The sequence below is a fragment of the Mustelus asterias genome, chromosome 17 (genome assembly GCF_964213995.1).
Source record: "Mustelus asterias chromosome 17, sMusAst1.hap1.1, whole genome shotgun sequence".
Classification (NCBI taxonomy): Eukaryota; Metazoa; Chordata; class Chondrichthyes; order Carcharhiniformes; family Triakidae; genus Mustelus; species Mustelus asterias.
In genome coordinates, this window is record NC_135817.1 from 14,822,935 (window position 1) to 14,845,693 (window position 22,759).

The 22,759-nt window shown below is 40.1% G+C and overlaps 1 protein-coding gene across 2 annotated transcripts in view; it reads left to right on the forward strand.

Annotated features, from left to right (window-relative positions):
* LOC144506343 (BCLAF1 and THRAP3 family member 3) overlaps nt 1-18,078 on the forward strand; it is a 52,237-nt gene extending 34,159 nt beyond the window's left edge. For both annotated transcript variants that reach the window (XM_078232318.1, XM_078232321.1), the window contains exons 5-12: nt 3,566-3,744; nt 8,511-8,619; nt 8,725-8,785; nt 9,338-9,465; nt 11,173-11,269; nt 12,052-12,153; nt 14,188-14,346; nt 15,728-18,078. In XM_078232318.1, coding sequence (XP_078088444.1) covers nt 3,566-3,744; nt 8,511-8,619; nt 8,725-8,785; nt 9,338-9,465; nt 11,173-11,269; nt 12,052-12,153; nt 14,188-14,346; nt 15,728-15,757 — 865 coding nt within the window. In that variant the 3' untranslated portion in view covers nt 15,758-18,078. The remainder of the gene's footprint in view (nt 1-3,565; nt 3,745-8,510; nt 8,620-8,724; nt 8,786-9,337; nt 9,466-11,172; nt 11,270-12,051; nt 12,154-14,187; nt 14,347-15,727) is intronic.
* The last annotated feature ends 4,681 nt before the right edge of the window (nt 18,079-22,759 follow it).

Here is a 22,759-nt window from a genome sequence, read left to right on the forward strand (position 1 = left end):
TACAAAAAAATAATTCATGCAATGAAAATCTTTATACAAGGATCTATTCTTCAATCAGCCTACTTTCAAATGGTTTGTACCTGATGAAAATAATGTAGAAAAATGAATGAACAACGCCTCTGTTACTGCCATGCGTTTCATTCAGGAATTTGTTTGCTGTGCATGGGCAGTATCTTTCTGCAAGCCTTGTTTGACTGGTGGCGGCATCTTGCTGTGTAAAAAATGTTTTATCAAAAATAGAAGGACACAGAATGGAACTTGAAAATAAAATTGATCACTTTCATCACATCTGGAACATATCAACATATCCTGCAGATCCTGGGTTCAGCAAATTTGTATAATTTTTTTCTAAGATCATAATGTATAAGCAAACTAAGAATTCATGCTACAGCCTTATAATACAATGCGCCCATTAAATGAAATTGATTCATTCTGGAATAGTGCTGTTCAAGAGTTCAGAAGGCTTCTAATTTGAAGTAAACAGCTCGCTTGGCGCATCACAACATTCAGTATGCTGCCTTGATGGTTGCCTCCTTTGCTTAGGTTTCAAGCTATGAGTGACGTGTTAGCCCAGAGAACATTGACTTCTGCCATTTCAAGCTAAGGTGCTAATTTCAAAAAGGAGCATCTGATCATGATGTAGTTTCCAGCGGAAAGAGAAATTTGTCAATGGAAAATAGCGTAATACCGCCATAAATTTTCAATTATCCTCGAATTACTGTACTTCACAATGCAAGTTGGTTTTGACTTGAAAATTATTGAACTGCTTATCTTTGCTAAATTTCAGTTGAAGTTAGACTGTTGTTTCATTTAGGCTCTGCTGGATTAATACCCTGGATCTAATAAGGTTTCAGAATTCTCAGTATAACTGAATATCTTTCGAGGAATATTGAAACAAGGGAATTAAAGCATCTCTCCTTGACATCTTCATATGTATATTCAACAGCATTGCCATTATGGAACCCCCAACATCTTGAGGCTCTCCATGGTCAGAAACTTATCTGGACCCAACGTATAAATACTGTGGCTAGAAGAGCAGGCCAGAGGCTGGGAATTCTACAACATATAACTCACCTAACACTCTAAACCTGTCCAACTTCTACATCCTCAAACTAACACCGTCCAGGACAAAGCAGCCCACTGTTGGACCTCATCTACCATCCTAAATGTTCATTCTGTTCATATTGGTGCACCATAGCAACAATATATACCATCTACAAGATGTCTTGCAGCAATTCATCAAAGGCTCTTTCAACAACACCTTCCAAACCTAGGTGACCTCTGTCACTTAGAAGGACTAGGGCTGCAGCTGCATGGGAACACCACCACCTGCTAATTCCCCTCCAAATACACATCATCCTGACTTGGAAATATATCTCCGTTCCTTCACCGTCACTGGGTCAAAATTCTGGAACTCCCTCCCTAACAGCACTGTGGGTGTACTGCAGCGATTCAAGAAGGCAGCTCACCATCACTTCGGGGGCAATTAGGGATGGGCAATAAATGCTGGCTTGTCAACAATGCCCACATCCCATGAAAAAAAAACGTTCTTCAGATGAAGATTAAAGATGAGTTGATACATGAACAGCTAGGCAAAAAAGCTCAACATTGTCTTTGTTCACCTATTTTCCTGCGAGTCACTATGAACAACAATAGAGTTGAAGACTAATTATGGCAATCAATCTCTCTGAATTGATCTACAACAGCCTTAGATTTGAAATGGGGGAAACTCCAGCAGTAGAGAACTTTGCTTTCCAAATCTGCTACACTTGCCACATCTAATTTCTGAAATTACTCTGTATACTGACGTATCCTGGAATATTTGAATGATTTAGTGCTCACTGCATCCATGGCCACCCTAGCGAACCAGTTCTAGACATTGGTCGCTCGCTCGTTAAAAGATGTTTTAGTTTATAGCTCTCCATCGGCCACCCTTGCAAGCACGAGATGTCTTCTGCGCTATTCTGGACAAAGTGAAAAGGCTGCTCTCCGTTTTATCTAATGCTTGCCGAATTGAATCATTGCTTAAATATAAAGTGGACAATCTCGAAGAATTCTACTGCTATTGTGCATGAAACACATCTCAAGCTCGTCGCGATGTTGATGCAGTGTGAATCAAAATTAGTTCAAGGTCTGATAATCTTGCCAATGTACCCAATTGGCTGGCACCTACGTGGACTGCAATTAATGGATAACCCCAAACTTGTTAACTCTATTTTCCTGAGCCAGTAACTGCATTACAGGCCTATGAAGGCATTTTCAGAATTGCCAGCTTGCACTTGCTGAAAATTGCCCCAGGGGACAACACAGCTTATTCATGAACCTGAGTTTGGATTTCTAGCCATGAAGTGGCTTTTCGTGTGAAATTTCTTTCTACTCAGCCTCAAATATTCAACCATTAGTGCTATTTTCTGACCGATGGCTTAGCTGATTAAAATTAATGTAATTGATTTTTCCCTTTTGATAACCACTTGACAAAATCTATTTTTAAGCATAAACTCCATGTTTAACAAATTACTTTTGATATATGTGTAGTCATATTGAATTCTGTAGTAGGTGCAGGAGTTATTTTACAAGAAGAATTTAAGGAAACCAAAGCCAGGTCATTAAGGTATGAACATTCCACTTCCATAGAATGTAATGTGAATGACAACTAGTCTTTGGCAAAAATGGATTTGGGAATTAGTTTGAATTGAAATTAATTTACTATAATGGGAGGCTTAAATTCAATAATTGCAATTCTTTTTATAAAATACTTGGCTGAGGATGTGTTGAGAAATGAAAATTGCGGTATTCAGTATTTTCCAGGTGTTCTGTGCAGTTCTTGTTATTATACATCTGACAAAAGGGTGGATGGCATGCGTTTTGGCTACATAACTTTCTATATTTATTTTGGCACAACCTAATGTCAGCTTTGTTTGATCTAATTTTCTGGAAGTTTTACATTGTAGGAGTGCAGAGTGATAGCTCAGCACATTTTTTAAAATCAAATTTTCAACCCCAATGGAGACTTGTTTCAACAACTTCTCATGGCTGCTCCCCTGACAACACTCTGCCTGCCTCTGGGTGCCACTCTCACACCATTTAAATTGGGTGGCAACTTTAGACAACTCTCAGAGTTAATCCAGACCAGAACCATCCTGGAATACTGTACTATAGCTGATTAGTTTTCCTAGAGCTGTGCCATGTCCAGGTAACTCTGAATTAGTGACTGATACAAAAATGAAGCAAGCCTCTCTGGCATGCAGATAGCTTCTCTTGATGGGTAATATTAATGTTGGGATCCGTAATTAAGCAATCAATTTGGGTATGACATTTAAAATTAAATGATTTATAATCTTTAATAGATACTGGGGCGAGTACTTTAAGCAGAACCCCCCCCCCAAAAAAAGTAAGTGTCTGTGAAATATTTTTTTATTTTTAGAATTACCATATTCAGTAGCTAGAAGGTTTGTTAGCTTTGTATTTATGTATATTTACGTATATTATGGATTCTGTTGATAAAAGCTCATAATGCCTGATTCCTAGTTGTGAATTCTTTGAATGTATGTGGGGATTTCTCCAGGCCTACATCAAGCCATGCTTCAGAGAGACTAATGTCTCGGGATTTGGTTAGTGTTGGCAAGAAACGGGATGAGTTCCATCATGTGTTTGAGCATATGGGTTCATCATTCAAGGCTAAACCGAACATCTCATCAGGAGAATTTGCCCAGGAGATAATCACTTTGATGCACCAGATTAAAGGTTGGACATGCATTATGGCATCCTTTTTATTTAGTTGCAAGAAGCGCTGCTGGTAGTGAGATGATTGCATTTAAAGTATTGCTTGTTTATCAGTGACCTAGCCGAATGTTTTAAAAAGTATTATTTTAAAACCATGTTAATTGTAACATGTGCATTTCTTGTATTTATACATTGTGAAATCTGGCTTAAAGTCTAACCACTTTCCTTTCTGGTTGTTGAACATCTTAAATGAAATTAGTTTGGGTTGTAGCATTAATCCAGCTCCTAATAAACCCCAATCCACTTGACCTTAAAATTGCATACTATACTTGGGGAGGTCAAAATAGAGAGAAAGGAGGCTCATGTGGAACATAAACGATAGCATGTGCCGTACATTCTCAGTAATAAGTACCATTCTGTCTTCACTGGTTAGCCAGTGGTGATACTTTTGAGGATTGACTTCCTTTGTTTTATTGGGTTAGTGAGTGGGTCTAACTCATATTAACTGGGTCTAACCCACATTATTTCTAACGTTTGCACCTGATGCTGTTACTGTCTCACTTAAGCCAATTGGTGAAGTTTATTTCTATCTGAATACTCAGCGATCATTTTTCTCCCATAGCCTTGTCCCAATTCTAAACTTAGTAATTTAGCAGATGAGTGCAATTTGTTTGCAATCCAAAAGTAACTTCTATGATTCAATATTTCTTATCTATCATATGCAATTAGTAGGTGGATAGTTATGTTGCTTAATTCAGATAGTCTGAAGTAGGTGTCTTCACTTTGCTGTCTTAAATAAAAACTTTTGTAGTCCGAACAAGAGTAGGTTATACAGCTCCAAATCATTTTCACCATTCAGTAATGTCACAGTTCAACTCCACTTTTCTAAAATATCATAGAATCCCTGCAGAAGGAGGTCATCCTGGCCACTGAGTCTGTACAAACTCTGACAGAGCATCTTACCCAGACCCTATCCCCATAACCCAACGTATTTACTCTGTTAATCCCCCTAACCTACACATCCTTTTGGGCACTAAGACTCTGGGAGAAAACTGGAGCACCAGGAGGAAACCCACACAGACACAGGGAGAATGTGCAAGCTCCACCCCACAGGCAATCACCCAAGGCTGGAATCGAACCCAGGTCCCTGGCACTATGAACAGCAGTGCTAACCACTGTGCCACCGTGCTGCACAGCACCATATCCCTTGATTCCTTAGAGTTCAACATTTATTGCTCTCAATTTTAAATGTATTGAGTATCTCTTGAGGTACAGAATGCCAAAGCTTTGCAACGCACTGGGTGGGGAAAAGTATCCTTGTCGTAGTTTTAAATGGCAGACCCTTTAATCTGAGGCTGTAACTTCCTAGTTTTAGATGTCCCCCACTAGGGGAAATAATGCCTTGCCCTGTAAAGCACTGTAAGAATTTTCTGTGTTTTAATCATCTCTCATTCTTAGAGTCGAGGGAAAACAGACCCATTCTACTCTTTCCTCATAGGACAATGCTGTCATCCCAGGAATCAATCCAGTTGTATAAGGCTTTGGTGAAATAACAACTGGAGTACAGTATACAGTTTTTGTCCCTGCACCTAAGGAAGGTTATACTTTTGTTACACTTTCTTTAAAACAGGTATAACCTTCCTTCGGTGCAGGGACAAAAACTGTATACTGTACTCCAGTTGTTATTTCACCAAAGCCTTATACAGCAGCAAGACTTTCTCCTTCGTAAAACACAGTATTTACCTTCCTAATTGCTCACTTTAAATGCATGTTAACTTTCTGATTTGTGTTCAAGTGCATTCATATCATACTGCATAGCAATATTTAATCATTTCTCACCTTTTAAAACAAAGCTCTGTTCTTCCATTTTTCCTGCCAAAGTGGATAATTTAGCATTTCCCGACAATATATTCCATCTATCACCATGCCCACTCACTTAACCTGTCTATCTTCCTTGCAGAGTCTTTGTGCCCTCCTCGTAGCTTATTTTGCCAAATAACTTTGCATTGTCAGAAAACCTGGATATGTTACACTCAGCCCTCTCATCTTTCTCTCCTTCTCTCACTTTGAGTTCTCTACCTGAAGACAAGTCGTATGTAGTTATTTGCTAGAACACAGAAAAGGCAAGTGCCATGCTTTTAATAGGGTGGGACAAAGAGAAAGACACCAAGACTGCCTCCACCGGAATGGGGAAAGAGCCCTGTGCTGATCCACACGCTAGCCGCCTGACCACTGAAATAACTTCCCCTGAGACCCTAACTAATTGATATAGATGAATTCAGAGTATTGGTTAATTTAGATATTAGAGCAAAACGTAGAATTCAAAATAATGCAAAGGATGCAAATTAAGTATTGTATTGTGAAATAAGAACAAAGAACAGTACAGCACAGGAAACAGGCCCTTCGGCCCTCCAAGCCTGTGCCGCTCCTTGGTCCAACTAGACCAATCGTTTGTATCCCTCCATTCCCAGGCTGCTCATCTGACTATCCAGGTAAGTCTTAAACGATGTCAGCGTGCCTGCCTCCACCACCCTACTTGGCAGCGCATTCCAGGCCCCCACCACCCTCTGTGTAAAAAAACATCCCTCTGATATCTGAGTTATACTTCGCCCCTCTCACCTTGAGCCCGTGACCCCTCGTGATCGTCACCTCCGACCTGGGAAAAAGCTTCCCACTGTTCACCCTATCTATACCCTTCATAATCTTGTACACCTCTATTAGATCTCCCCTCATTCTCCGTCTTTCCAGGGAGAACAACCCCAGTTTACCCAATCTCTCCTCATAGCTAAGACCCTCCATACCAGGCAACATCCTGGTAAACCTTCTCTGCACTCTCTCTCTAACGCCTCCACGTCCTTCTGGTAGTGCGGCGACCAGAACTGGATGCAGTACTCCAAATGTGGCCTAACCAGCGTTCTATACAGCTGCATCATCAGACTCCAGCTTTTATACTCTATATCCCGTCCTATAAAGGCAAGCATACCATATGCCTTCTTCACCACCTTCTCCACCTGTGCTGCCACCTTCAAGGATTTGTGGACTTGCACACCGAGGTCCCTCTGTGTTTCTATACGCCTGATGACTCTGCCATTTATTGTATAACTCCTCCCTACATTATTTCTTCCAAAATGCATCACTTCGCATTTATCCGGATTAAACTCCATCTGCCACCTCTCCGCCCAATTTTCCAGCCTATCTATATCCTGCTGTATTGCCCGACAATGCTCTTCGCTATCCGCAAGTCCAGCCATCTTCGTGTCATCCGCAAACTTGCTGATTACACCAGTTACACCTTCTTCCAAATCATTTATATATATCACAAATAGCAGAGGCCCCAGTACAGAGCCCTGCTGAACACCACTGGTCACAGACCTCCAGCCGGAAAAAGACCCTTCGACCACTACCCTCTGTCTCCTATGGCCAAGCCAGTTCTCCTTGTATCCCATGAGCCTTAACCTTCTTAACCAACCTGCCATGTGGGACTTTGTCAAATGCCTTACTAAAATCCATATAGACGACATCCACGGCCCTTCCTTCATCAACCGTTTTTGTCACTTCCTCAAAAAACTCCACCAAATTTGTAAGGCACGACCTCCCTCTTACGAAACCATGCTGTCTGTCACTAATGAGATTGTTCCGTACTAAATGCACATACATCCTGTCTCTAAGAATCCTCTCCAACAACTTCCCTACCACGGACGTAAAGCTCACTGGCCTATAATTTCCTGGGTTATCCCTGCTACCCTTCTTAAACAACGGGACCACATTCGCTATCCTCCAATCCTCAGGGACCTCACCTGTGTCCAAAGAAGCGACAAAGATTTCCGTCCGAGGCCCAGCAATTTCATCTCTCGTCTCCCTGAGCAGTCGAGGATAGATGCCATCAGGCCCTGGGGCTTTGTCAGTTTTAATGTTCCCTAAAAAACCTAACACTTCCTCTCTTGTAATGGAGATTTTCTCTAACGGGTATTAGTATATTATATAATATCCTGAAATTTAAGTTTGAACTTTTTTTTATTCTTTGCTTGTGGGCATTGCTGGCAAGGCCAGCATTTGTTGCCCATCCCTAATTGCCCTTGAACTGACTGTTTCCCTTAACCATTTCAGAGAGCAGTTATGACTTAACCACATTGTTGTGGATCTGGAATCACATATAGGCCAGACCGGGTAAGGACAGCAGATTTCCTTCCCTAAAGGGCATTAGAGAACCAAATGGGTTTTTACAACAAACAATGATAGTTTCATGGTCACCATTATTTGGTGGCATAGTGGAACAGTGGTTAGCACTGCCATCTCACAGCGCCGGGGACCCGGGTTCAATTCCGGCCCGTGTGTGTGGATTTCCTCCAGGTGCTGCAGTTTCCTCCCGTAGTCCGAAGATGTGCGGGTTACGTTGATTGGCCATGCTCAATTTCCCCTTAGTGTCAGGAAGATTAGAAATGTAAATACATGTGATTATGGGGATAAGGCCTAGGTGGGACTGTTGTCGGTGCAGGCTCGATGGACCGAATGGCCTCTTTCTGCACTGAGATTCTATGATCATGAGACGAGTTTTATATTCATTAATATTTATATTATTAATTTAACTTAAAATCTGTGGATTTGAACCCCAAAGAATAGCCTGGGGGTCTCAATAACTAGTCCAGTGACATTACCAATATGCCACCATCTCCCGTTAATAATTTGACTAAATGTCCAATTGACTTAATTTTGTATAAAAACTAACATTTCTGCTTTCCTACTGAGAGGTGACGTATGGTAATAAGTGGTCATGATTTTTGTTACAGAAGACCATTTTAAGTCTTCAGATCTAACATTGCATGACCGCTTTTCAAAGTTGCAAAATGCACAGAGTCCAGAAAGAGAAGAGCAAAAATTGGGCCCTGAGATACACAGGTATTGTAATTGCACAGTATATATTTTTAACAGTATACATTTATAAAACAAACCTTTTATCTCCTGAGGACATAATTTATTTGTTTCTTTTTCCTTCTGAAAAAGACGGATTGACATGTCATTGGCAGACTTGCACAGCCGAGAAAGAAAACCCATTAGCAGAAAGGTACGTTACCTCATTTAATGGTGTTAGCATTTCATTTCCAATTCCATTGTACCTCAGATAAAGTACTTCCTTTATCGTTAGAAAGATTAGGCTGTGAAAATAGAAATTGAAATCTGTGGATGCATCCATCAGTTCGGGCATGTGTAAGGTCTGTGTCACAAATGTACCTGATTGGATACAAGGCACAACTGGGTACAGAGCCTTACAGTAAAGCATTGGCAAGTAGGTACAAAAAAACACCCTCTCTCTACCTTGTACTGTGTTTTCAAATTGTAAAGAAGGCTTGAACTGATATTCTTGTATACTTCTGACATTTTTATGTATTTATGCATATGTTAGAACCAGTTTCAGCAAAAAAGCTATTATTCATTGAGGTAAGCTGAACAATCTGCTGTCGTGCTGCGGTTTAACTTGATTTTGAAGAAAAGCAATGTATTGGGATGGTGTGGGTCAGCTTGCAAAATATCTTTTGGTAAAAATGAAGGCTTACGTTTTTCTTGAGTCTGCAGTGGCTGATTTTGTTTTACTTGTAAATATTCTCTCAATACTTAGACAAGCACGTGGGTTGCTGTAAATCCAGATGATCTTCGTCATGACATAGAGAGGAGGAGGAAGGAACGATTACAGGACAAGTATGAGAAGACCCATCAAACTGCGGAGCCTAGGTTTCTTTCTCACAGGTAACTTAGATTAATCACAACCAGAATATCAAAAATCCATACTAGATTCCTTCCACGCTTAGGATTTCATGCTAGTTCTCACATGCAAGTCCACTTCACTAACCAAAATATGTTTCCTATGGTAAAACTTTAAGCAGGTGTTGCAGACATGAGGGTGAGGTCGATTGAATTATTATTACTATTCCCCTCCTGCCCATGACAGTGGTAGTTTTAATTTTTAATTTAGCTTGTTTCCCTTTGTATTCTTTTCCATGTTAAAATGGGCCATGGTGTGTTTCTCAAACACTGGTTTATGAGGTCCAACATTAAAAATAAATCCACAGCAAGTTGTTTTAAGGTGAAATAAAACTAGGATTTATGGATGTATTTCAAAGTCTGAGGGATGGATGGTGACACACGTTCACACTCGTGCATTCAAGGCCGAGGAAGAAAGAAAAATAAGTCACAAATTGTGAGTTACTTTGAAAAAAAAGTGTTGACATTAGTTTATGTGGGTAGCGTCTAGTATGTCAATGTCTAATGAAGGTTCTGTTGGCTGGCTTTGTCTGGCAGAATTCCTGGCCTTTGCCCTAGGAACTCAGTTGAGGCAGTTGAAGATGCAGCAAAGTATTATTGTTTTCCAGGAATTAGTTTACTCTGGAGACAAAATACCGGATTCTTCCTGGAGATCTGACTTTAAAAGAGATGGAGGTCAGAGGCAGGCTGCTCACCTGGAGTCCGGTTTTCTTTTCTGAGGTTAAACCGCAACCTAAGAGAGAATCTAAAAATTGTGTAGTTAAAAATAGCTCCAGTCTCGGTCATGTGCTAGGGTGGTTTAAGGACCCTTATTAAAACCAAATATATGCTGAGCAGGTAATTATAGAACCATTGGAGATGAGTCACAATAGCTTTGAGTTTGCCAGAGCTGTCTGGTGCTAGTTCTGTGTCGGCTTGACTGGAATGCTCATACAGTGCAAGGCTGTTTCGTTCCAGGAGGATGATGAATTAACCTTTGTCCATTTTTAAAAAAAGAATTTAAACAAGAGAGTATGGAAGAGAAACAATGTAAGATTTTTTTTTCTCTTCATGCCTTCGCATGAAGGGAAACATTACAAATGTTCTGTAGGAAAAGCTCCCTAGAATTGCATGTATGAGATAGACAAAGGCCATGTCTGGGTGGTTTGGGTCTCTGCGCCTCCCTGATGATAGAGTTGAGATTTGGGACCATGCACAAAGAATTAGAGAGTCTACACGTCACTGCCTTACTATGCATCTTCATTAAACTGAGCTGCTGTTACTGAAAAACTTGAGCTGTTTCTTTCTCACCCCAGGTGAGCAATATTAAGCATTGCTGTTATCTAGGTAGATTTGACAATTCATGCATGTTTTTCTTGTGTGACATAGGTGGTTTTGTGTTGGAATCCTTTTCCCAACCCCAAATTAACACTTATCATGTATGTGGTACATATTCACCCAGCCAGGAAAATTTGCTGGCAATTACAAAAGCCTCATGGGGGAAGAAGACTATTTCATTTAAAATCAGGCTGATATCTGATTTATTAGAGTTGAATATTATTTTTCCCACCAATGCAGTATTCAGTAAATAATTCAAAACTGAGCCTGCTGTTGTTAGTTCTGTATTCTGCATGCTTTATGCACATTCCTTGCCCTTGTATCTAAGGCTTTAATATGAGGTTTGGCTCCCCAAAATTCGATATTTTGTTACAGGTCAGAGAGGCCTATGAAACCTCATTCACTTAGTCGAGAGAAGGCAACAAGAAATCCACGTTTTAAAGAACCATCGGTTGGACCTCTGGAGCGTCGGGTAAGAATAGCAGGAAAGCCAATTACAGTCAGCCGGGATTAGTGATCTATACGGGGAACTCCACTTATTTGTTTTTCACCCCAATATTTCCATAGTCTCAAGTGAAGAACTTATCTGCTGGGTGAATTTAGAGGGATTAGCTGACTAGATGGCTGAGGAGGTATAAAAGGCATCACAAGAGAGAAGCGGGGGAAAGAAACCTCCATTCATTGTGAGCAATGGTGTGAGATCCACTAGTGCATATGTTTGAAGTTTTACCGATAACGCACGTGACAGTGTAATTTGACATGTGGATAATGTCTGCAAGGGCACAATGTGAATGTTTATGATAGAAAAAAACATTTAATGGTCGACCAGCACACTTTAAGCCGATTTAACCATGCAAAAATATTTTCAAAGAAATGTTCATTCACTATTATTTCACTAACTGATTTCTAGTGTCCAAAATAACCAAAATGGTGGGTTTGAAGACCCTCATTCACTTCTCCCAAAGTCCAATTCTGTCACTGAAATGCTGGACTGGCATGTCCCAGTACATCTAAACTCCATATTTTCCACACAGTTACGTACCTTCAACTGGTGCATCTGGCATACCCTCTTGTGTGCTTTCAATTTTAAAACTGTTGTATCACTTTTATAAGTAAGCTTAAATGTTTTCCTTTACGGTAGAAATGATCCGTTTGAGGTTAGAAAAGGTTTGTATGTGGAATTTGAAGTAACATTCTGCTCTCCATGCATCTAGTTTCTGACAAGTGAAATAATTTTTCAAATTGTTCCTCTAGGAAAAGTTGCACAGGGAGGCGACTGCTAGAAAGGCGTTTGAATCAACAAAGAGAAAAGTAGGAGAGACCTTGGAGCCTAGACATTTTCAAAGACCCATCAAGGTATTTAATTGTGCTGTAGCACAATTGAAAGTGTATGTCTAAGAAGCAACGCTGTAAAATTTACTATCTACACATAACTAAGATTGGCAAAATAACCATGAACTGACATTTTGTGCATAGTGTGCTGCAAGTGGCTCTAATGCATTTTTGGGACTTGTTTGTGTTTCTTTAAATATATAGGATTTTCACTGGCGGTTGCATGAGCATTAGGACCATAGTTCAGAAATATAAATACTATTGGTGATATATTAGAAGTTAATTGACCAATGGATGGAGATCTGAATGTGACCTTTATTTAGCTCTGCAGATTATACATGTGAGATTATTCAAGTAAACTCAATACTATGGTAATGTGTCGGAATTGCTTTGGAGACAATACATTACAAACAAGTGCCACACGTTCAACTGCATATGTTCACTTTATCCACACTTAGTCACTTTTGTTGCAACTACCTAGCATCTTGAATGCCCCTGCACAAAATGTTATAATCAAGCAGATACCTAATGAGGAATTAGTGATCTAAATTAGAAGCTCCATTATTTGTTTTGCAGCCCTAGATTTCCAAAGTCTACTTAAATTTTACTAAACCCTTGTAACCCATGGCATTTTTTTACAGATGTCATCAGAACTTGCTACCATATTAAATGTTTCTCTCAATCTGGTTCCTGGAGACAAAGCTTTATCTGAGCTCAAACAGTAGCAATGTCAATAAGTCTTCAACAAAGAGAAGCACTTGAGTACTAACTGCAATATATTCAAAGAACCAGTGTTTTGTTTTAAAAGGTGCTAAATGAATTTTAATACTTTGGGTGAAAATACTTGCTTGTATCTGAGGTTTTTTAACCTTGTTGAATGGTATTCCTGTGAAACAATTTGTCAGAAAACAGTCTCGACCTACTGTTGAGGTTACTGCTCCATAGGATGCTGTTGTCTAATCAGCAGGGATCCCTGGACCACAGGCCCAGCATTCTCCTCCCCCAGTGTCTTCTTAGCAAGTCCCTTCAGCTCTCTGAAATTTCATCCTTCCCTCGATACTTAGTGTGAAGGTTAAATTTTGATCTGTTTCAATATTTTATCTAATATTGATTGAAAATAAGAGCATAAGAACTAGGTGCAGGAGTAGGCCATCTGTCCCCTCGAGCCTGCTCCGCCATTCAATAAGATCATGGCTGATCTTTTCGTGGACTCAGCTCCATTTACCCGCCCGCTCACCATAACCCTTCATTCCTTTACTGTTCAAAAATTTATCTATCCTTGCCTTAAAAACATTCAATGAGGCAGCCTCAACTGCTTTACTGGCCAGGGAATTCCACAGATTCACAACCCTTTGGGTGAAGAAGTTCCTCCTCAACTCAGTCCTAAAGCTGCTCCCCCTTATTTTGAGGCCATGCCCCTGAGTTCTAGTTTCACCTGCCAGTGGAAACAACCTCCCTGCTTCTATCTTATCTATTCTCTTCATAATCTTATGTTTCTATAAGATCTCCCTCATTCTTCTGAATTTCAATGAGTATAGCCCCAGTCTACTCAGTCTCTCCTCATAAGCCAAACTTCTCAACTCCAGAATCAACTTAGTGAATCTAGTAAACTCTGTAATCAATCTAGTAAAATCTTCAAAAGACTATTTTTGGGACTATTTATGGAATGTTTTCTCTGGTCAGCCTTGTTCCTGGGACAGTTAAATAAATCGAATTGTTCATTGAGAGGACAAAGCATAAGATTTTTTGAAAACATTGGGCTTAAAAGGCTAAACAACCTTTCAATCGTGCTTTTTTTTCTTCTTTTACCTTTGAGACCAAATTGAGTTATGTTTTATGTTTTACTGTGTAGGTGACTCTGAGCTGATTACATTCAGCCTGTTGGGGAATACCAACTTGGAATTGGCATTTGAGAACTAACTTAAATAACTTGAAACTATCCAGTTGTTTTTAAATTCCCCTGTCTGTCACAAGTTCCCACAATTACTGATTGTTTTTCCTGCATTGGCATGGAAATATTTTTATAGCGAAGCCAACATTGATTCTGATTTTTTGCAGCATTTTGTGAAAGACTATTCATCTTCTGGGCGAAAGAGAGGTTATACATTTGAATCCAAGTACCGGCGTATATATGGACTTGGTTTTGGACGTACCAATCACAAGATATTCACCAAACACTTCAGGGAAGAGATAATAAGGAAACGGAGAGCTGAAAGGGTAAGGATTTGTATGTTCGGAAATTCATTTTTGATCTGGTTTGGTGACATTTAGTTGGGAACTGAATTTCTATGCTATTGATTTAACGTGTGCTGCGTTTTTGTTCTTCCATCTTTTCATTATTGTTTTTTATTTCCTCTTGCTTTCCCTCTCTGTCTTACTATATATGATTCCCCAGACAAAGTATTGGAAGACTCATCTATTCCCAGTTATTTTGGTTTCATTCTTAACAAGGTCATTAGGGTTGCTCAAAGCAGCATCCAGATTGATTTATTTCTCTTTGAATTTCAACTCCGTGTTCTTTGACTTCTTGCAGAGGGAGGAGGAGGAAGACACTAGCCACAAAGCTGTTACAATTAATTATATTTTGCTCAAATATTGGACACATGATCCCAGTTTGTGGAAACAAAATTTGTGATGCTAATGTCTGCCCATGTACTTCAAAGCTTCAGTTTCTTTACCTTACATTATAAAGCAACAGAAAATTGTATCTAGTCACTTGCCATGTAAGATCTCTCATTGACTTAACTACACTGCTCTTAGTTTATTGCTGTCCTCAGCTGCTTTCATTTCCAAGTGCTTCTTGTGATCATCTCTGAGGTATCACTTAATCACTTGTAGCTTAATGGTGAAAGTACAGTGAGCAGTGCAGCACTTCTGAATGTTCGAAGACAACAAATTGAACAATATAACGTGTTTCTGGTTACAAGTCTGTCACTGATTACAGTGAGAATGTTTTGCGATGATCAGTTCAGAGTATCACCCAACATTAAGTGCATTTGAAATAGATATGTTTGTCTCCTTTTAAGTGCACTGATGCCCATCAAATATAGAGATATTGAGTCTAATGTTAATATGTTCCTTGACCTTATTTGCATGAACTTTCAGGTGGGGGAAATTAATCTATAATTTTGTATTTGAAGTTTTCAACTAAGTGACTTCCAAGGTTGCATAACTCCAGAGGACTGGTCAATTTTGTGCCCTTTTGGTATTTTGTATTTGAAGTTTTTGAATTTGAAGTATTTGAAGTTTTGGACACATGAAGTTTTGTATTTGAAGTATTTGAATTTTGTATTTGAAGTTTTCAACTAAGTGACTTCCAAGGTTGCATAACTCCAGAGGACTGGTCAATTTGGTGCCCTTTTGAAAAATATATTGTTCCTGTCAGTTACAAATTCAATTTAATATTTCTTCACTGGCATCATTTCACATAGAAGCCGCAGGAGTAACAGTGTAAGTTCCAAACACCGCTTGGATTTGAATTCTATAGCAATGTGCAGGATTAAACCCCTTGCTCCTTCATTCCTGACTTGAATCATGATGAAATTGTGGAACTTTAAAAGATTGTAACTATGTAACATTAATTTTCTTTCTTGACTAGGAAGTACCCAGCAGCACCACGGACAAGTAGATGCTCGATCTATCAGAATGTGGAAGAGTTTGGACCGACATATATATTTCAGATGTAAATCTCCACAGGATTACATACATTTCAGTTTAAATAAATCAGTTTGTCCTTTGCTGACTGCTATGAATGCTATTGTTTGTTTACCTTGCTGTCTGTAGTTAGTGACACACTAAAGATTTTTTAAAAATACCCTTGACAACCTGGGAATTGATTTAAAATACTCCACTGTCCTCCAATTTCAAATGTATCCTACGCTTCACCCCTTCCCTCCAGTCTTCATACAAGGTCTTCAATGAATAATTCATCTATGAGAACTGCACAGTGCAAAAACAAATTTGAGATTAAACACCGTTCCATTTAAGCATAACCAAAACGATGATGCATTGATGTTGAAAAAGTTGTACACTGCTTTTCAAAACTAGAGGTGTTGATGATTAGTGATTTAAAGTAGAGGGATTGTTTAAAAATTAAACTTGTGGATTTTTCTGATTTTGTGTTTTGTCCATGGCTGTAGGAGACTGAGGAGGTGGTGCTACTTGGTATACTCGTAAAGTTACTTGTATTGTGGACTTTATGGCTGAGTTCATTTGCCTTAAGGGAGGGGAGAAATTGCATCCCAGACTACTGTTGTGCTTTTGGTTGGAACATGCAATTGTGTGTGTGCAAATAAACGGTATGTTAATGTTTTGGTGTGAGATGTAGTTGTTTGGAATTTTGTAGCTCTTTTCTGTTTTATTGTAGTGGGTATTGTTATCCAATGGTACCATTGTGTGTAGAGTTAGCGTAGATGATTTAAGTCGAGAAGTGTGGTAAAACAGGAAGACAGGGATCGAAACAAGGAGAAAACTAGCAATAAGGCAAAACAAACTGATCCAGCAAATAGCGTTAAAGGGCAAAGCATTGAAAATCTAACAAGCGGCAAAAATGTGAGATAAGAATGTCCAAGTTATTTACTTGTTTTCTTAATGCGCTTGAGTTTCTGTCCCTTTGATTTCACTTATGTCATTTAACTGAGTGTCTCCCATGTTCCTATCTGTGCAAAACTTAAGATGAGTTATTACACTTCCATACTGAGAGTACATGTGGAACTGTTTCCATTCATCAATTGCTCTACTCTCAAAAAGATCTGTTACATCTTGTCACGAGTACTGTACAGCAGAAGTTGTGCCCACTGATTTATTTTTCCCCAGAAAGCAAACTTGGGAACCAGGGTCAGAAGGAAGTGCTTTTTCATGTTAAAATTAAGTCCCCTCCAAACTAAAACATCAACATGTGTAAATGACTGATTATTAAAAATCTTTTTATACATTATTCCCAAAAGCGTAGAACGAATTCCTTTCAGAATCTAGTTGAAGTTTAATTTTTACACCATTTGAAATTTCTGAATTCAGCATCTGTCACTTGGATGAAGCACAATTATATTGGTGTATTTCGTGTTTTGAACTGTAGACTAACCTCTGATTAGTCGATATGTTTTTACACCTTTATTTGGGTTGGTTAGTGATTACCTTTAAATGTCAAATGTTGTCGGTTGACAATTGTAACCAGTTGTATGTTTACTGGAACAACCTGTGCTGTTTCCAGTGATTTTTTTTTCAGTACTTCACCCATAGTTGCACTCTTAAACCATGGATCGGTAGTGTGGTGCTAACATCAGGACTGTTTATTGGGTGTCACTGAGTCATTTCAGAACTTTGAGCTCTAAAGTTCCAAGCAAACATTTCTACCTTTTATGGGACAGATTGGCTTTAAAACATTTATTGAATGAGTTTGTCCAAGGACTTGAATGTTGAAAGAGGTAGGTAACAAATTGAATTACCTAAGTTACTTCAAATCTCTAGTGAATTATATAAATATATTAGTGACTGTTTGCAATGACTTATTTGATCCCAGTGAGATATCAAGCATGTGATCCTTTTCAATATGCTGTCCAATTGCCCAGTAAACAACTCCACAAAACTGAAATGGGGAATCATTCCGTGAATCCTTTCTCTGTAGATTGTTTTGGTAGCATTACTGTTGCGTATCTGTGCAGTGATGTGACTACATGGCAACAGTTTGTTAATAGCTTTCTAATAGTTGACCATACATAGTCATGCTTCATTTTAAACTGTTTACGTATCCAAAGGTATGAAACTCAGTAGGTGGCAGGAGCTGGTTGAAATTCATATTCAGCATTTTATGAAACCATGTACTTTTACTGCTGTAGCCACACACATTTTTTCTCTTTTTAGTTCTGATGTCTTTAACAAAAGCATACTTCAAACTGCTGTACCTTAAGCCACTTGTTTATTGCATTAAAATTCCTGTTGCTTTAAGCCTTGTGTACTGGTGTCGTGTAGTTTGACTAATAATTTCATTCCAGTGGAGCCTTGCAACCTATAAGTGAGACATCTTGTACGTCCAGCACAACAAATAACGAACACATTTAAGGATTAACATCAAATGTGAATTTTAAAAATATATAATTTAACATATACTTGTTTCACCTGAGCTGTTTGGAATTCTCTTCTTTTTATTACACTTTTATTATATACCTCTATACTTCCATAAAGCTTTCTCTAAAAATCTGACTGTCCAACCGTATATTTGGCCTTCCACGTATCATTCTCTCTAATCCTACCCAATGGTCTTCCCACTACTAATTGAAGTCCCATGAAACACTTTATAGGAGGAGTGCTACAGTTCCTCTAGTTAAATTAGCTGATCCTTACTCCTTTAAATCAGCATGAAATGATCTGAATCTCTTTAGAGTCAAATGGGGTTAAAGATAATTGAACCAGTGTGGGAAAGTGAGAAGAGACGGGTTTGACCTGGAGACCCTTAATGCAAGGGGCTGGGAGAGCAAGTTGAGAAAGGAGAATTCAGGTCAGCGGGGATGTGCAGAATTGTTAACCTTGTGAAGAGGATGGGTGGGGAGGTTGTGAATGGGAATGCAGTGAGGTTATTGCAAAAAGAGATAAATAAAGTAGGGTGGTCGTAGTCTCCAAGGGGGAGCTGCAGCAAGTGGGGTTATGGAGTGTGCAGAAATCTGAACAATTAGAAGCAGCCAGCAGGAAAAAGGGGAATGCAGCGATAGTAAATGATGAGGAGCACCCATAGGTTTAAAAAGAACAAAATCAAACACTAGTTCACAAAGAAATTAATTTCCTGCATTCAAAGTAACCATCAGCCTTTGTGTTTATTATTTTCCTTTATGGATGGTTGATGATCCCTGTGCTGCCTCTAACTTCCATGAATTCTCTACATTTTCTGGGATCCCTAGTGCCTTTCCTCTGCTGTCCAGCTGTGTGGCACTATCCTAATCTGGATCCATTCCTATATAGAACCATAGAAAATTACAGCTCAGAAACAGGCCTTTAGGCCCTTCTTGTCTGTGCCGAACCATTTTTTGCCTCGTCCCACTGACCTGCACTTGGACCATATCCCTCCACAACCCTCTCATCCATGAACGCATCCAAGTTTTTCTTAAATGTTAAAAGTGTTAAAAATGTTAAAAGCATTTACCACTTTATCTGGCAGCTCATTCCACACTCCCACCACTCTCTGCGTGAAGAAGCCCCCCCTAATATTCCCTTTAAACTTTTCTCCTTTCAGTTACATTCAGTTAAAAGCAGTAAACTTCTTGCATTGGCTTTTTTTTTCTGCTCCTGTCCTGTTCCCTGTACTGTCTCCCATTCATCCATTCCTGGCTACCTCTCAGCAGCAGCATCTGAAAACATTTCAAACTCCACATTTATACTGTGGGCACACAGTACCTCACTACCACCTTGTTCCATCCATCCCTCTACCTCTGGTTTGTCGATGCTTGTTTGATAATCCAGGATTAGATAGATTACCTCTTTAAATACTGGGAAGACTGAAACCGTTGTCTTTGATCCTGGACACATGAACCATTTCCAAGCCACCATGCCTCTTAAGATAAAAACAAAACACTGGAAATCATCGATGGACTGGCAGTATCTGTGGAAAGTAAACAGAACACTCATTCCACATCAAATCACTTTTCAGTAAAGGCCAGGAGCTGCATCCCTCTTCCTTGCCAACTGTTAAGTATTAACTTAATACTTCTAACCTTGGTATTTGAATCTGAATTGAGATTCTGACCCTATATCCGCTCGATCACCATGACCCCACCTTCTTACGTTGCTTCACCATTGATGACTGAACTTAAAATTTGGAATTCCCTCAAGTCTGTTTCTGTCTCTCTACCTGTGTCTCCTCATCTTTGCAGGTGCTCCTTAAAGCCAATGCTTTGATTACCTGACCTAGTATTTCCTTTGACTGATTTCAGTCAATTGGGTTCTAAGGTTCTCATATTCATGCATTCTAATGGCACATTTGCATTTTTATACGTTGGTAGAGTAATAAAATGTTCCATGTGACTGAACAATTCACAGGTAGGCAGTGGATGTTGTCTACGTGGACTTCAGTAAGGCCTTTGCCAAGGTCCCTCATGGCAGACTGGTGCAGAAGGTGAAGTCGTATGGGATCAGAGGTGAGCTGGCAAGGTGGATACAAAACTGGCTCGGTCAAAGAAGACAGGTTGCAGTGGAAGGGTGCATTTCTGAATGGAGGGCTGTGACAAGTGGTGTTCCTCCGGGATCAGTGCTGGGACCTTTGCTGTTTGTAATATATATAAATGATTTGGAGGAAAATGTAACTGGATTGGTTAGTAAGTTTGCAGACGACACAAAGGTTGGTGGATTTGCGGAAAGCGATGAGAACCATCAGAGGATACAGCAGGATATAGATTGGTTGGAGACTTGGGCGGAGAGATGGCAGATGGTGTTTAATCCGGACAAATGTGAGGTAATGCATTTTGGAAGGTCTAATACAGATAGGAAATATACAGTAAATGGCAGAACCCTTAAGAGTATTGATAAAGGGATCTGGGTGTACAGGTACGCAGGTCACAAGGTGGCAATGCAGGCGGAGAAGGTAGTCAAGAAGGCATATGGCATGCTTGCATTCATTGGCCAGGGTATTGAGTTCAAAAATTGGCAAATCATGTTGCAGCTTTATAGAACCTTAGTTAGGCCGCACTTGGAATATAGTGTTCAATTCTGGTCACCACACTACCAGAAGGATATGAAGGCTTTGGAGTGGGTACAGAAAAGATTTACCAGGATGTTGCCTGGTATGGAGGGCATTGGCTATGAGGAGAGGTTGGAGAAACTTGGTTTGTTCTCGCTGGAGCGACAAAGGTTGAGGGGGACCTGATAGAAGTCTACAAGATTATGAGAGGCATGGACAGAATGGATAGTCAGAAGCTTTTTCCCAGGGTGGAAGAGTCAATTACTAGGGGGCATAGGTTTAAGGTGCGAGGGGCAAGGTTTAAAGGAGATGTACGAGGCAGATTTTTTGCACAGAGTAGTGGGTGCCTGGAACTCGTTGTCAGGGGAGGTAGTGGAAGCAGATTCGACAGTGACTTTTAAGGGGCGTCTTGACAAGTACATGAATAGGATGGGAATAGGGGAATATGGTCCCCGGAAGGGTAGAGGGTTTTAGTTAAGTCAGGCAGCATGGTCGGTGCAGGCTTGGAGGGCCGAAGGGCCTGTTCCTGTGCTGTAATTTTCTTTGTTCTTTGTTTGTAATTGTCAAGCTGCCGTGGTAGGAATTGACCTGCTGCTAGTTCACCAACATAACCACAACTCTATTGTACCCTTACCACACCAGGTACCTTTTTTTTTTAATTGTAAGTACTGAATATGCCTAGCTCCACCTTGACGTTGTCGCAATGTCTGTGAAGCAGTTCATCACAACACACCCATCATCTTTAAATCATAGAATCCCTACAGTGCAGAAGGAAGCCATTTGGCCCATTGAAACTGCACTGATAAAAATCCCACCCAGGTCCCATCCATACATTTGCCCTGCTAGTCCTCTGACACTAAGGTTGATTGGCAAAGCTAAGTTGCCCCATACACATCTTTGGAGTGTGGGAGGAAAGTTTATTTATTAGTGTCACAAGTAGCCTTACATTAACACTGTAATGAAATTACTGTGAAAATCCCCTAGTAGCCACAATCCAATGCCTGTTTGGGTACACCAAGGGAGAATTAAGCATGGCTGATGCACCTAACCAGCATGTCTTTCAGACTGTGGGAGGAAACTGGAGCACCTGGAAGAAACACATGGGGAACATGCAGACTGACTCAAGCCAGGAATCGAACTTGGGTCCCAGGCGCAGAGGCAGCAGTGCTAACCACTGCCACCCTAACTGGAGGAAACCCACACAGACACGGGAAGAATGTGAAAACTCTACATAGGCAATCACCCGAGACCAGAATTGAACCTGGGTCCCTGGTGCTGTGAGGCAGCAGTGCTAACCACTGTACCACCATGCCACGTTTCTTGTCTTTTAGAATATCTACAGTGCAGAAGGAGACCATTTGGCTCATCAAGTCTGCATTGACCACAATCCCACCCAGGTCCTATTTCCATAACCCCACATATTTACCCTGTTAATCCCTTGACACTAGGGTGTCAATGACATGACACCCATGTCATTAGCATAGCCAATCAACCTAACCCGCACATCTTTGGACTGTCGGAGGAAACCCTGAAAGCTTATGGTATTTGCTACCAAATAAACCTGTTGGACTTTAACCTGGTGTTGTGAGACTTCTTACTGTGTTCACCCCAGTCCAACGCCAGCATCTCCACATCATGGAGGAAACCCATGCAGACACGAGGAGAATGTGCAAACTCCACACAGATAGTGACCCGACGCTGGAATTGAACTTGGGTCCCTGGTGCTGTGAGGCAACAGTGCTAACCACTGCGCCACCGTGTCACCCAGAAAATGCAATGTACACGAAGGCACTACTGAGATTCTAACCAGTCAAGGGATTGAGCAGAATGGATACTAAGCTCATTTTTAAAAATAAAACACTGACATTTCAAGCCATGCCTCATGTCATTGAGTCAACCTGGAAAGATCGAAGTAATACACAATAGGTAACTGTTCAGATCCGGCTGGTATCCAGGTAGATCTACAGC